We start from the raw sequence: 17,081 nt of genomic DNA, 5'->3' as shown, positions 1-17,081 counted from the left end.
TCCGAACCTCTGTTCAAACGGGACAGTGGAAGTGGATTGATGAATACACTGCAGAAACATGAGGGCAGAATTAGTTCCTTTTACAGGAGCAGTATTAAAAAAAAAGGTATTATCCAATATTTGGAACAAAATGAAATGAAAAGGAAAAGGGCAGTTTTCTGGGATGGAAATAAAATGCTGATTAGTGATTGTCTCTCAACAGAAAATGACCTTGTCCTGGAGATGCAAAATCAACACGCTTATTACTAGAACAGGGTTCAAACAAAATCTTACACATCAACTAAAATTGCAAGCTGAACACCTCACTGAATGAGAAAACAGGAAGAACTAGAACACATACAGCAAAAAAGGAGATAAAATAGTAAACCACTGGTCAGAAAGCTAACGGGAGAGCAAACTTCCTACTACAAACTGCCAGTATAGGCTTGATAGTTGAGCATAAAAAGAGGCAAAGAAAAAGGAAATGGTTGTTATTTCTTCATAGGAATGTTAATGAAACATTTACATTTGTATGAGAAAAACATACGAGGTGGATTTTGTGTTCTTAAGAGTATGGGACAGCATATAGATATGCTGTATGAGTAACACTGGAAAGACAGAACATTTCTGTAATATTTTAGGGGCTGTTCAGGGCTTATTCAAGATCATACTGGTTTTGTTCAGAAAAGTAGTATTCATTATAATACCCAAATATGGAGAGGACATGCATCCTGTGTAAGCTAAGGCCTTTATTAAATCAAGACATAAAAATTATTGGCAAATAATTTGTGCACAACATCCAACAGATATTTCTAACCTGTGCTAACAGAATCCAAGTGGGATTTGTAAGACACAAGAAATCTCTAGGAACACTGCACTTGGGAAAATCAAAAGTTCTATTACTTGTACTATTAGCTGTGAACAAGATTTTTTATTTGTTTGAATGAAAATCTTAAACAAGCCCCAAATGCCCTGGAAATATTCTCCAGTTTGAGAAATAGATACTGTAAATAAAGGCAAAGAGAATAAATTTTCTTTTCAAAGAGGGACAACAGGAATCTCTTTCTCTTATACTTGTTGTTTGCCAACAGAAATGGGATTTATTTGCCTATTTTCATACAATCTCACACCCTGGAAACGTCATTGATGAATCACTTAGCCTTACAAGTATACGCTAGATATCTGAGTTATATCTTATCTGATCAGCATTAAGACTTTTTAAACTCCTTGTCCAATTCCAGTTCAACCACCTTTTTAAGCTACTGTCAATCAGATGGACTAAAAATATATGTGATGTACAAAAATTCTTGTTGTCAAGCACACCATAAATTACTCCATAATCCTTAATATACACTAATAAGGTTGACATTTTTAAAAGTTTCCTATTACAAGCATTTTGCTTTTAAATGAAATTTGAACTATTTTTGTATTTCTACTTCTTGACCCAGCAACAGCCAATTTCAATGCAGCATTAAAAAAATGAAATTTTCACATTACTGCAAAAAATTGAAACTATTTTTCTTGAATGGCATGATCTTCAAAATCAGAATTTTAAAATAAATTCTTTATTCAAATATAGCCGAGGAAAACTGTCAAGTTGAAGTGAAACACAACATTTGGGAAATACTAGATCAATGTTATGTGTGCAACTCTTATTTTTCCTTTGATATGTAGGCATTATATTTTCATCATAATTATTTTCAGCAGGGCTTCTGCATGAGACAAGATAAGGCTATTTAATTTTAATCTCCCTGTTCAAAAACTAGTTTCATGTCTTACTTTCTAAACATTATCCAAACTCTCTTCTAAATGGGGAATTATTTAGTTCTTTCTAAATTTCTGTTGTACTTGGTTCTACAATATAAAACATCCTAATACACATGAAGGATTTATTTTTACAAAATCTTTGTGAAGCAGAGGGATGACTTCATATTACAAATGGGACACTAAGACTCAGAAACATCTAAACTAAATTTAACTTGACATGCCTACAGCTGGATTACAGAATGTAAAGCCCCTCAGTTGCCATTTATTTCAACTGCATTTGCTGTGCTCAGCATATGTGAACATCACTCAGTACGTGTCTCAAGAAGGACATGGAGAAAATGAGTACTCCTGAAAATGGTGTAAGAAGTTTTTCCCGCATGAAACAGTAAGTTTTCATTAATATAGAGAAAATGCAACAGAGTCTTCCTTGGTACCTATACAGGGCCTCCTGCCACGGCATCGTGTTTTCTGTTCCAGCAGACAGCAATGTTTCCTGAATCGAAAACAGGATAGCTGTAGCCATCCATTTACCCCATCTGCTATGACTGGGAAACACAATTCAGTTTTCTTAGTATCTAGTTCTTGTCATTATCTGAAAAAATGTCAGTAGGGAAGTGACAGAGGCCTGTTTGGAATTTTTAGCTTCTGTCGCTTTTGTTCCTACTTGGTCCAAAGCCTATAGGCCTCCATCGCTTTGATTCAAGGTCTGTGGGAGTAAAAAAACCCACACCTCTCCATTGACCTTCAAAGGATTTTGAATCAAACTTGTAATTGCTAACAAAGCCTATAACCTGTATGTCATGCTTACAACCTTATCTCCCTGGAAGCTGACTACACAGGCCACATTCCCTCCACTTCTATGTTAAAAGAATACAAATACATGAAAACAGTAACAACAAAGCCAAAATCGTGATAAGCTTCAAATGCTGCTCATCAAATGACTAGTGAATCTTCAGGCCTAAAGAGTCAACAAAAGGCCATCACCCAATTTCTTATGTTTTTAAAGCATCTTTAAAGTTAATTTTCAGCTTTTTCCATTAGCATTTGCCAGCAATTTTGCTTGGTGATTTTTACAGTTATTACCATTCTTAAGAGAATGGTTGGACTACTTTTTTAACTATATGAGCAGGAAGAAAACATATATTTACCCACGTGGTCTGGTCAGAATTTCTGCACCGGCGTAACTCCCAAGTAGTTGATTTTAGATAATCTTAACATATTTATTTGAGCTAGGAGCATAAAATTTGAAGTGTTTCAAGTACAAGAGCAAAACCTAGTAAACACAGGTAATGATAATCTTATCTATGGTGCATATTATAGTCATGATGTGTACAGTATTCAGCCAAAACCTCAGACTTGTACACTTTAAAAGTATAAAAATGAATAAAACTCTTTTAAGTTAAGATTTGAACTAGGGAGCAACAATTGTAAGGAAGATAAAGCTTCAGTCCGTGAATCCATCTGAGCAGTAAATATCAGTGCAGTGAACTCACTGTATGAAGAGCTGGGTTTCTGCCTTTGAGTTGAGACAGAAACACAGATTACATTCCTCTGAGGAAAATCCTTAAAGTCAAATCAGAATAATCTTGGTTTAATAACGTGATGATTTCAGAAGGTTCATAAACTATGAAAAGGAGAGGCTGGAATCGAGCAAATGCTGCACTGAGATACTGTCAAACCGAAGTTAGAAATTATTTTTTAAAGTGATCAGAAATACAAATGCAGGATAAGGACTTGCATTCAGGTTTTGCTTTGAGCCTTGAAGGCTCAAAAGGGTAAGATTCCTTTAGTGCTGTCTTGAGTTTGGCAGTCTGGATTGCACGGTCCAGCATAATGGCAACCACCAGCCTCCCCACAGTGGTTATGTGCCTGAGAACAGAATATTAATTTGGCTGGACTTCTATCAGCATTGAATCTTGGAAATTCATAGAAGAGAAAGGGATATGGAGACTACTGTGAGTAAGGACATTCCTTCTCCCCTCCAGCTCTTAAATGAAAATCTTTATGGCAATTACACTTAGCAAAGAAACTTGTTTCCATATACACAATTGCTTTTGAAAAATTGGAAAAACAGCAAGATAACATAGGGAGCACTGATGGGAACCCACTGACATTTGAGCTATACGTTACTGATACTGACACTGCTGTGTATATTTAATTTGATTTCCATGTGTTAAAACAGACACTGTCCACTAGAGATACATGTAAATTAGATCTCACATATGGCATTTTACATCAGTGATTACTCCAAAAGCCACAATTACAATAGCAATGTAACAGAAGCTTTGATCTACTTTGATTTATTACTATTCCAGACTCTATAGACTAATTTTCCAGACTCTACTACTGAAGCTGACTCTGAAGATATAGACTGCTTTGGCAGCTGAATGTAGAGAGCAGTTGCACTGAGTTTTATTACTAGTGTAACAGAATACAAACTAATGTCTGGCTTCTCAAACAAACTGATTTTAGTAAAACCCAAATAAATGTGTGCTGCTGAGCAGCTTGCTACTCTATTTAAAAAGAAAATAGTGGCTGTCTAGAACAGAAGTCTCAGAGTTATATCTGATCTAGCCAGTTTTGATGCCATACAGCCCAAGGTATGGCACGGCACAAGAAAATGGAAAAAACCTTTTGCTTAAATTATAGAGAAATACTGACAATTTTGAAAATGCAAATGTAGATTACATACATGAGTCTAAACTATAACCAATCAAAACGAAAATGACATTCATAGCTCTCTGACTTTATCTAATTTGTTTAATAAAGGATTGCATGTCTCTACCATAAGGCAGGGTGAAAGGTCTCTCTATTTTGTGGAAGAAGGAGAAAAATTCAGAGACGGGCATTTAAAATTGAAACAGAAAGACTCGGCTTGAAACAAAAAGCAAAGAACCTTCTAGTTCCAAATGAGGAAAGATTGAAATTATTTCAGAATTACTTGATTTTTAGAATGTAGAAATGTATATAACATTATCTGGAAAATAGCTGTTATTTTATCATTCAATTGCTTAGTGCCTGTCCTTCCTAATACACACTTTGAATTTTATGTATTCCCTCTCCGATAAATGCAGAGCTGGGAAGCATTTTACCATAATAAAAATCATTAAAAAGTATTTACAATTTTGGTAAGTTGAATAGATAAGTTTTAAGCCAAAATATGTAATGTGAAATGAGACGCCATGCAAAATCCCAGTTTTCACCGCTCTCCAGAATGTTAAATAGTTCTTTGTAAATGTACTTAGTGCTTGAACTGAAGTCACAAGGCAAGTACCATGCACAGAGAAGCTGTAGGACATTTTGAATGTATGAACTAATAACTGACCTAATTTGAGATTCAGCGATGGGTAAACAAAGATAAATTGTATTTGAAGTACAAATATAACAACAGTTCTTAATGAATTTTTAATAATTAATTTAATTGTAAATATCTAAAATGCCATTTATGGAAGTTATTCATGTATACCTTGATCAGCGTATTGCAATAATGCACCCTCCTTCCTGGTGTAACTTGAAGTTCTGCCATACCTTCACTCATGAACTGTCATGAAGCCCTTTCTTGATACAACATCTACTCTTGTAGCAAGAACACTTCTCTACTCTGGTTTGGCAAAGAGAATGCTACAGAAGATATTTTGTGCAGATACTAATCCCAATAACAAGAACGAAGATAGAACTAGCAACGGTATTTTCTACAAATAAGGAAACTAGATCACTGGCTTTTAATAAATTTTTCCACTTTAATGTGCACTGAGGAAACCACATTTCTCTAAAAGTAAGAATTTTAATTCAGTTTTCTTAAGCCTACAGTAAGGTAGTACTATTAGCAAAGCAAAATGCAATAGAAAAAATGTAATTCTTAAATGGCAATTGCCAAATAGAAAGCTTTGATCTCTTGTTTATGTTTGAAAGAGAAATACCTACAAATTCTAATTTTACTAAAAACCTCATTGTTGTATTAGCATCTGCAAAAAATAATACAGAAAACCAGGACTAAATTGTACCAATACAGTTGGACAAAACCCAAATGATTAGTGGATCCTTATTGACTCTGTTGTGTTAATTTATTTCTGAACTGTAGATATCACAGATACATAAAGATGCATTTTTTTAATCAAGGTATTTTTCTGTCTTCAAGCTGAGGATCTTGTTAAGAACATAGCTGGCAAGTTAATTAAAGCCATGTCCATAAACCATACGAGAACCTCAGCACTCCCTCTAATGAACAGAACTAACTTGGAAAAACTTTATTTAAAATTTCAAAGAGCATCTCTACAAAGCATATGGTGTTCATAAGGCAACGAGATAGGCAATCTCAATTTAATGTAGCTATTTTTCTTCAATGGATCAGTACATTTATGTCAGATGTAAAGAACCAAATTGTCTATCTGCTGGACTTCTGCTTAAAAGCAGAGAAGAGAATGGAGAGGAGCTGCTTACATTTACTTTATTTTGACTCCCCTATCCAAGGCATAGCCTTAATTGTCCAAGAGCAATCTTTGTTTATGCTGTGAGAGCGATTTTATGTTAGAGAAAATAAAGGCATAGGTCCACTCTTCTTGGTTCATGGTCTTCCATTTCCTGAAACACTTTTTCACTTAAATTATGTCACCCTGTGATTGTAAGGGTTGAATGAAATTCTCTATATTGAAAAAAAAAAACCCTCCAGCTGACATATAGATTGAAAAGTTTACAAATGAAAAAGCAAAGAAAAAGGAAATCCTGTTCCAGAAATTACTGTGTGTGACTGATATTGTTTATGCTTTCCCTATTTATGGGTTATATTCATATTACAGAAGTGGAAGCGAATTGATGTAACAAAATATAAACTTTGTGCCACTCTAATCAAGTTTGTGCATAATTTGTTTTCAAAAACGTACAAGTCAAGGGCATAAATATCGAGTACAAAACCAGCTTAACAATCTGACCAAAACCAAAACCATACAATTCACTCATTATACCTGAAAGTCTAAAGACCACCCATGGTATTTCAAATCTATTTACATGTTAGAGACATTTCATACTTTTCTTGATGTTATTCTAATGATCTTCAAAAACAGGGCTGAAGACAGATATTTAACAATATGCAATTCAAGTTTCAAACATTGTATGTGGATATTCACTTAAGATTTTCCTCTATATTAAAATATTTCCATAATTATAAAAACAATACTGACATTAAAGCATTCTAGGCTGCCTAAGAAATAACTGAAGATCTTTTCAGTTATTTGACAGCTGCACAGTGAATTACCATGGTTAAATTAATTCTAAATTTTTTTATCTGGCAAACTGTTTCTGGAAATTTTTAATATCAGATTCAACTAACTCAAAAATTGCATTAATTGGCTCACTGGTTAGAGATCTAGAGAAATATTTTTGATAAAAAAGTAAGAAACGTAATTTAAAAAAAAGGATGACAAAGTATAAGGGGTTGCCACATTCTTAAGCCAGCATGAGGAAGCTGGCATACCTTCTTGGAGCTGGAAAAGCTTTCTGGAAGTCCTGGATACAGAATTTGCAGATAAGACAGCACACATTAAGGATGCTCTTGAATCTGACTGTCAAAAGTAGTCCCTTCTGCCCTTAAGATATAGGAGGTCCACCCATCCTCACATCAGTTGTGCTATACAGTGCAGATTTAGAACAAATATCAACAGTGAACTGAACAGCGTGTACCTAAAATTGAATTATAGGTTCTATGCCAGTCAGAGTAGCAGTTCTTGGTCTTTCAGCACTGCCTTCTATTCAAACTACCCTAAGTAGAAGGGGAAAGAGTCTCTTACCTGGCTTTAGTTCCAAAGAAACAGATTCAGTTATTTACATTTTGTAATGTATACTATACAGAATACTTTAACCTAGAGCACTTAAAAGTCTTCCTGAAGTCTCTGAATGTACTTCTGAAGTCAACTAACTGTTGCAGGAAACAGTATTTCCTCTTGTTCTGTGAATACTGCTGATACTTAATTCCCTGTACTGGTCCCTCTGTTCTTGTATTATCAGGTGAGATAATAAAAGTTTCTGTTGTATTAACAATGCTAAGTATACAATCAAATCCCATCAATCAGTATGCAGCCAATACATATTCCAAACCTATTTTTATGGCAATAACGTACTTTGTAGGAGATAAAACTCACACAAAACTTTGCAGATCTTTCACAACACGAGGCATCATGTTCTAACCACTCAATGAGGCTAAATAAAACATATGACAAGCCACAGACCTGATTGTCTCTCTGAAAAAATTACTGGGTTTTTTCTTTTTAGAAAGCAGGGCATAGCACTGCAGTAAATATTTTGTTGTCACTATACTTTCAACAAGCAGATCAATAGATTTCCTTCACCACGCTTTTAGCCAAACATATAGCGCATGCAGAAGCCAGAGGAGAGGGAGAGAAAAAAGAGAGAGAGAGAGAGAGAGAGAGAGAGAAAGATATTGATGCTGTTAATAAAAAGTCTGAGATACAAATGAGGATAAAAGATGGGGCCATAGCATAGTACTACCTAACTGGAGTTTTATAAGTTAGGAAACTATGGACCTTCATTGGTCAATCCATTAACTTTATGTTCTGTATGGTATTTTTAAGATACAATCTGAAGTCAGCATACTTCTACAAATGTAAGTGAAGCCAACCTGGTTTAATAATTTCTTAAGTGAAAGCTTAAAATTGCTTAAAAGTGAAATTAAAAAAATTACTGTTTTGTGACAACTGGATAATGAGTAAATTATAGACATATTATTACACTTACATTACTATACTGCACAACTGCTAAGTCATCATCATTCCCAACTAATATTTCTACTCTTAGAAAGAACATTTAAGTAGTCCTGCTAACATTTACAAAAATTACAGGCATGAAGCTAACTGGTTTTCATGAAAGGTGTTATTGCATATTGTGAAATTCAAAGAAAATATGAATTTATATTCATCATTATACCATTTTAGAGCAATAAAGCTTTTCTACTCTTGCCACAAGGGAATAACTTTTTTAAAGAAACTCACTTTGATTTAATTGAATTGAACCAAAGACAGCACCTCATTCTAGACAAGTGGAATTGTTAATGTGCTGCCTGGGGCTAAGCAGGTATATAGTACTACTACCCTATAATGGCTGAAGTTCAATGAACTACGAAAAACCTTCTGTAACTAAAGGTAAGCAGAAGTTTTTTAAAAAATTTCTGTCCATTCCTCTCAAATAAGCATCAGTTGACCACATCCATAGTTTCACCAGTACAATCGCTGACCAAAAAAAGGAACAGGTGAAAAAAAAGCTTTTCCTAATTATTGGACTCTGAGATGCAAAATGTCCTCTACAAGGATGTTTTCTATGAAAAAAATCAGGCAGCAAATTCTACCTCAAACTATTCACAGTGCAGAATACGTAGATCCCGAGTTTCTCTTCTGCTGGAAGATCTTCTACTTCTTCAAAGACCTTCAATCAAAGACAACGTGCTATCCTGCCACCAAAGAAGAACGTATCCATATTTTTTTTTTTTTACACCTTCTGTTTGCAGTTTAAAAGAGGACAGTCTAGCTCTTGCATTGTGTCTTTCATAAGCGTGAAATTCTAATCAGGTTGAAATTTTTTAACTGCGCCATAAGATCCAGTTCACCAGGCAGCCAGGTTACCTTCATTTTAGGTGTGAAGATCTTCCCTCTGGACAGAGTATAAAGGACGAATTGCTTGTACAGTCTTGCAGTGCCACCTTGGTACTTCAGCCAGCAGACTCTTTACTACAAACTCCAAAGCCACCCTTTGTGGGCAGCATTCAATAAGTTTTCATGCAGTTAATACTCCAATTTTCTTCTTCAATTGAAGTAGAATCTAACTATTCCAAGATCACTAATTGGTACTACAGCCTGATAGCATTGGAGAAGGCAAAATATTTTGTGAAATCTGATCAAGCAGGAGACCCATACCATACCCAGTCACCAGCCACAATACCTTGGTTTGTATTTCTTTTGAAGACAGTGATCCCTCCAGAACGTGAAAAGGACAAATGGCTGAAGTTGCAGGCAAAGCAAGAAGAGTCCAGTTTCCCTGAAAGTGGATTATTTACTCCATAATCCGTAAGAACACGTTCACCGTTTTTGCTGATGTGAACTATCACAGTTGGATTCTTTGGAAACAAAGTGTCACCAAGCTGAAATGCCTGTTGATCCAGTGCTTTGTCTTAATTTCACACAGATCATTCAGAAGAATGGCTGGTTGAGTGAGGATGGAGTTTGTCTTGCATCTGTAAGGATTAAACGTAATTTCTCGCTCCTGTATTAGCTTAGAAAAAAGTGTCTTTGTACGTGTATAAGTATAGTATTCCTTATATGTTTATTCCATGTTGGTGTTTTGATGATAATCATGATAAAAACAGCGAGTCTTTCATGTAATACAGTAACAAGGCATGACAAACTGCAGAATTCCTGTCAGGTGCTTTTAAGAACACATACTTGATTATCTTTAAAACAAATTGTTTCCTGGTAGAGCCAGACAGCAACTAGTTATCTACAACAGAAAAACTGGTAAGCATCTTTCTTCTTAAAAACTTTTTTATTAGATCTTTTGCTTGCTCATACACTGAAACTAGGGAAAAAAAAAGTCTGTTACTAAGGATAAGGAAGTTCTAGGAACGATTGCTTGAGAAGCTGAAGTTTCTAAGAACAAATTAGACACGCATCGGCAAGGTATTGCTTACACACAGATCTTCCTGATTGGGGACAAGGTGATTGAGTAGGTGAGTCCTTATGTTTGCATTTTGTATGATGCTCATTAATAGAACATTCAAATCAGGTCTAGAACTTGACTGACGGAGTGAGATAGAGTGAACTGTCATCTTTTTATGAGATCTTGTCAACTTTAAGTGATTCTTTTAAAATACAGGATAAATAACTATGTGCTCAAGGCTGATTCAGTATTGCAGAAATCCTCAAGTCCACCTTTTCGATACTCATCCATTAATCAATTATAGTAACATGCTGTAGCCTAATCTTTACATAGTGGGTCATGGCATTAATTTGACAGTATTTTATAAACTCTGTTTTTATTTCATGATGTTGTGAATTCTAGCTTATCTTAACATCTTTCTCCTTTTTTCCCATCCTAATTACAATTGAACGCATTTTTCTTCTCAATTCTTGCTAAGATGGCACCTTATTATAAAAGTCTATCATGAAGATGATACGAAGTATTTACCACAGTATATGCATTCGGCAGGTAGTGACTTAAACCAGAGCTTTAGGAATTACTAATGAACTTCAGATATCATAAAGCCACCTGTATCTACACAGGTAATTAGTAATCATAATGTGATGGCCACCTTTACAGAGTCTTTCCAGTTTCACTGACTGAAAATGTGTCAGACTAGCCAGTGAAGCATGTTGCAGGCTGAACATCTGTAAGTTTATTATTTTTATTTTAATTTAAGAAATAATTAAGGCTGTTTTTATTATATAATTTATGCTCATATGTTATGCAGCAGTTGCCTCGCTAGACTACACATTATGGTGGTCCCAGACTAGTACAGTGATTTTAAAACCACGCTGACCATGGTTGCGGATTGATCATGCAAAACCTGCCCCCCGCAGCTGATTTTTCCCCACGTGTGCACAGTGCAATGCAAAAAAGAAAAAAGCAATAAAACCAAAAAAAGTGTGATGGGTGAGCAGGTCGACTGTGTGAGAGAACACGTGCAAAGTATACCTCAGAAACACTATAGGTGGATGAGCACGAAGGGAGCCGAGCCTGGTTGTGCAGTGGGGAAAAGAAAACATTGTTAAAAAAGGAATGGTGGCACATAAGGGTCTCAGAAGGTTTTCTGTATAGGTGGTTCCAGCACTGAGATAGTAGCAGGGGGTTCATTAAGTTCCCACGACCAGCTATTTCAGAAACTTCAAATTTTTGCCTTTTAAGGTGGAAGCTTCTTAAAAAAAAAAAAAAAAAAAAAAAAGTACTGTATTTGTAAAATAATTAAAACTAATGAATCTGAAGACAGCCAGCAATCCTTCCTCCTCCCAATAACTGACAACACAATCCTAAGGACAATAAGGTATTCTAGGATGAAGCTTTACCAATCTCTTTCATTTAAAACTATTAGTTTTATTCTAACTGTGCAAAGGGTACAATGTGAAAACCCTTAGAGGCCCTATTCTTCCCTGTATATCTTTAAATTTTCAGATGCTCAGAACCAGCATTTTGGTAATGGAGGTTTTTCCTCAGTTTCATAGTCCCCAAAACCAGAATAACTTGCAAAGTTAAATGACTAGTGGCCAGATATAGGTCAGTAGAAATCTGCAGATTATGTCCCTAAGAGATGTAAAGTGCTGTGATTCTCAAGGGACACTGTCCACTGTTGAAAGCTTTCAGCACAAACACAAGTTAATTGGTAATACTACAGTTTTACTGATTGCTTAAGAATCCCATTTTACTACACTATTCATCACTCAGAGATTAACTCAAGTATTAAAAAATGACTCTCCATTTATGATAGGATTTTTTTTCCTAACTAATCTGAAAATACTTTCTTTGCTTGAAAACATTTCATGTTTCATTTGTAAAGAGTAGTCAGTTTGTTTTGTTTGTTTTTTTTTTTTTTTTTTTTAACTTCTGTTAGATTAATGGTGATCTGATGACAAGTGGCTGTGAAGAAAGAGTAAAAGCAGCCTAATAAATGAAATTTAAAAAGACATGGTTCTTAGAAATGTATTAAAAATCTCTTCTTGATTTTTTTCTAGGTGTGGAAAAATGAATTATCAGAAGCCCCAGCAAAACTTACTCTTCAACAAAACTAATATTTGTACAACAGTTTGGATACATTTGTGGGTAAAGATGGACCCAGCAAGAACTTCCATGTAAATTATTAGTGACCACTTGCCGACTTAGGTATTCTACTGGACTGAGCAGAGAACATGGTACTCATAAAAAGTCCCTCATGAATATTCTTCAATCTCAAATGTGTATTTCATAATTCTTCAATGAAATATAAAATAACATTTTCAGGAAAAATCTACAGTCCCATTTGTCTGTGTTCATTTATGCCTCCACTATATAATTCTATACAGCTGTTCTTTCTTCACTGAAAGTTTTTTAATACTCTGAAAATATTTTTGTTCCTTTCCGGCATTGTGTATTTCATTTGCTGTTCTAGATAACATTACTAAGGAAATCTGAATCACTTTACAACACTTTAAATGTTCACAAACACTCAGCACCTTCTTCACCTGATGAAACGTTTTCTTACAGTGAGATGATTTGCCAAAAGATTATGTCACAAACAGAAAATTCCTTCAGACAAATAGAGGAGAAAATGAAGTTTTAAGAAATCAAGTATTATTCATAAACAGTCTATTTTGTAAAAAAAAAAAGAAAAGGGCAGGGGAGAAAACGAGAGAAAGAGAAACCCTTCTGACAGAGCAAAACCTGTTTCTAGAAACATTGCTTTGAAACCTTTCTAAGGAAGATAAGGTGTGCTTTTGCTCAGAACAGGAATTCTGCTATTCACCTAAGACTTGGATGAGTCTCTAATCAAGATTCTCATAAATAATGTCCAACATTGTTCCCATGGTTTGTCTTGCAACAGCATGGAAAAAGAAGAACCACTAGCTTCTGTTTTGCAGGTGAGAATCCAAAGAATGCTGTAACAGCAAGAAACATCACAGCAGCAGTTTTTTAAGTATCAGCAACTAGATAAACAGAAACAACAACAATGAGGAGGTTTGGAATCATATTCTGCAGTTTTGAAGAACTTCGCTTATCTTGTCCATTCCTCACACTAACTTAACATGGGGTGTTGCTAGACACTTGTGTTCTTCTTTAACCTTCTCTTGGACAACTACTGTAAGTAGAATGCTATTACTTTCCTTGTCAAATTATCCTGTGATCTAATTATCCATATTTTCATTAATGCCTAGGCTAAACTTACCATTTAATTTCAGTCTCATTACTATTGGTATTTAATCCCTTTAAACCATTTTATATTTTCTTTTTCACAGTTCCAGTTGTATAGAAGCAAATGATAATATTCTCTTCAATAAGATAACTGTGCATTTTATTTCTCTCTGTGCTCAAACACACACAGACTTTTCCTTAATCTCACTCAGTCCTAATTCTTTTTTTCTTATTCATACATATATAGACTCAATTTACCTATGTAATTTTCCCATAATGATGAAATCAATGGCATGCTCAAGTGTTCTAGTCTCAGAATAATCTAACGTTCTCGAGGAAAGGATTAAGCTTATACCACACTTCTGCACATAGTCATTGCTGTTTGTTTTATTTTCAATAGGATTATACAATGAGATCATTTAATCTGCTACACACTTATCATCTCCCAATCAGTTCTATGTCATTGTTTTCTTGCTAACTAATCTTCATTTTTGAGCATCTACCTGATTTCAGCACTTTGGAAGTGTATTGCTTCTGTGTTACTAAAATTAAATGACAATACTTTCCCAGGCTCCTTTGACGATTCTGCAATCTATCACCTACTGTGCTTACAATTTGTTGTCATATGCAAACTCCAGTGATTGTTTCTTCCAGTGTGAGAGAGGCAGCAGCTCTCCTTGTTTTGTATGCTACCTGACAACCCTACATATTATGACAGGTGAAGCCAACATGCAAACGTTTGAGCTGTTGAGCTCTTTTCCCCCACCCCCATGAACACTCAAGGGGCCACGTTGTCAGTCACACAAATTCCCCACTGTGAGAATGCCTGTTTACCAACTAGAGTTATACCTATTTACACCACCTGAGAATCTCGTTCAAAGGCTGCAAAAGCAATTTGTTGTTAGTCTGAGGGCCTTACTAGCTTGACTGAGTTCTTTAATAACGGATTATTAAGACCAGAAATAAAAGCCCTGTAAATGTAATCCTTCAGCATGATCAAAGAAGGCAGGTACCTAAAGTAAGGCAGAACACTGCATGAAGGAGACTGTAGACTCTGAGAGATACACCCTTGTATGAAAAATGACAATCCTGGTTTTATTAAACACAATCTATGGACAGTATTTGGCCTCTGCTATGAATTCTGAGAACATTTTTTTTTTCCAACAAAACCAGAATTTTTGATTTGGAACCATGCTGGTCAAAAGCCACATAAAAATTGTTTGGCATTTACTTGGGAACCCTGTGAACTTCTACACTTAGACTTAATTTTTTTATTGATGGGCTTTCCATAATATTTTTCTGCAGAATTTAAACTTGTATTTAAAATTCTTAGCCTGCACAACTAAAAAAAACCACCAAACTTCAAAACACAGATCGAAGCAGTACTGTTCTGTTGAATTTCAGCTGAATTCCACATTTTCAGGAGGGTATGAATAATAGCAGGTATTATGAGTTCCAAAATATAAACCAGGCAGCTGTTTCACTGCTGATCATGTCAGTAGCTAATGCATGTATTTGCTACTGCTACATTAATTTGAACAGTAGAGGAATGCTAACATGTACAAGTGATAGAAGACTAATTTTTCTAAACAATATTTAAGTTCGGCTTCAAACACCGGTTTCTGGGAGGGGTCAAAGGATTAAGTCACGAAGAGAACTGGAATAACTGCAAGGAAGATGAATGAAGATCTCAAGAAATGGAAAAACATATCTCAGGTCAGGAAAAATTTTTTTGTAAATGGCTCTGTGTTACTGCTGACATTAAAAGTAGCATTTTAAAATGAAAACTACTCAAACCCACAAACTGCTTAATTAACTTAAATTTTCATGCATGTTTTCAGTTCAATTTTAAGTATCTGGCAGGCTTTCTAAGCTTTTGTTGGATTCTGGGATATTCTGCAGAATTCCAATGTTTCCTACATATTTCCAATGGCCTTTGAATTTAATCTGGAAAGCATGTCTTTGCAATTCATTCTGGGACAAAGGTTCCACCTTAATAGTATACAGAATTATGCAATAGCATTTCATTTTCACTTATGGGGCTGGCCATCAGATACTATATGCTTCCCCTCCCACACCATTCAATACACTTTGCCACTTTGTAGGAGGATTAAGAACTTACATCTAAAACCCTTTCCAAAAGCAGTATGAAGAGATGAAAATTATTTCAAAGATGAACTATTAATATTTTTTTTTCAAATTGTCGACTATTTAGTAAGGATTTGTTCTTTTCTTTGATCAGTCATTTGTGTATTGCCTGTTAAAACGTTGCCTTATCTAAACCATCCATTATTACAGCATGAATCAAAGCAGCAGATTTTGGTTACACATTGTTATGCTTGCAACATGTTCTGCTTGTTTTAAGAAACTTAAAGGGCATATGCACAATATATGGAACATTTCTTCACAATCTGACTTCCTTACTTCCATTGTGTAGGATACAGCCATGAAATAACAGATAAAGTGGCACAGAGGCAGAGGACAATTTCATGACAACTAATTTGTCATGGCTAATGTGGTCACAGCTTTTCAATTGAAATGTTTCCCCATGTGACATTCTGTGAAATAATGTGTGATTAGAATACCTTTCTGTAGTATGGACTTTCATGGCTTTTTTTGTTTTCTGGCTTTACTTTTATTCACTAGTACTAAATCATGAATTTAAGAGTGAGGAGTCTAAAATAAAGGAACTTGCTTTGTCTTGATTATGACTAATAAATTTGAGCTGCCACCAAATCTAAAATATGACACAGTTTATTAAAAAAAATTGATTCTTGAAGATTTGCCAGGGAAACGACAGTCTTTTAATCAAATTAATTTCATAGAAAGCTGCCATACATTAGCAGCTCAATTTCCTTGTATTTGACCTGCAAAAGATTATAAACTCAGGGACTTCTATTTGACAATGAGTAGAAAATCAACTTTATGTCAGATATGTAACTGCATATGCAAAAAGCATCCAAAAGGGGTAAAAATCATCAAGTCATTTATCAACACCAAAATTATCTTGCGCTATATAACCATAGTGGAATACGCATTAGAATGATAGTGCTGAGAATGACAACAGTCATAGTGTATGGAAGACACAAACAGGACATAAATTCGCAGAGTCGTCACTGGATGGATGCGCAAAGGAATAAACGGTTACTAACTTTCACATCTACTATGCTCACAACTGTCCTTTTTTCCCTAATTTTCATTATACATTAAATTATGCGGCTTAAACTCGCTTCTATAGAATTGCTGAAAAGCTGATCTGAATTTATGAGGTGAACTGCTAAACACGAGGTACTGTTGTCTGTATTATGTTGCAATTGAGCTGGTTTATTAAATATTACTGTGAAAAATGGGCAACTTTATAGGGGTGTCACGACTGATATACTAGATCCTAATCCTTTTTTCACAATTTTTTTCATCAAAGAACAAACCTAACACATAAGAAATATGCTGCAGAACTT

General features: G+C 35.0%; 1 protein-coding gene across 11 annotated transcripts in view; it reads right to left on the bottom strand.

Moving 5' to 3' along the window:
* GPHN (gephyrin) overlaps positions 1-17,081 on the bottom strand; it is a 299,653-nt gene that overhangs the window by 56,369 nt on the left and 226,203 nt on the right. For 2 of the 11 annotated variants that reach the window (XM_086463531.1, XM_086463532.1), the window contains one exon: positions 11,440-11,481. The exons of the other annotated variants lie outside the window; for them this stretch is intronic. In XM_086463531.1, coding sequence (XP_086319657.1) covers positions 11,440-11,481 — 42 coding nt within the window. The remainder of the gene's footprint in view (positions 1-11,439; positions 11,482-17,081) is intronic. 11 annotated transcript variants of the gene reach the window in all.

The sequence above is a fragment of the Leptosomus discolor genome, chromosome 3 (assembly GCF_034619465.1).
Source record: "Leptosomus discolor isolate bLepDis1 chromosome 3, bLepDis1.hap2, whole genome shotgun sequence".
Classification (NCBI taxonomy): Eukaryota; Metazoa; Chordata; class Aves; order Leptosomiformes; family Leptosomidae; genus Leptosomus; species Leptosomus discolor.
Note: the sequence above shows the minus strand (reverse complement) of the source record. Positions and strands in the feature narration are given on the sequence as shown.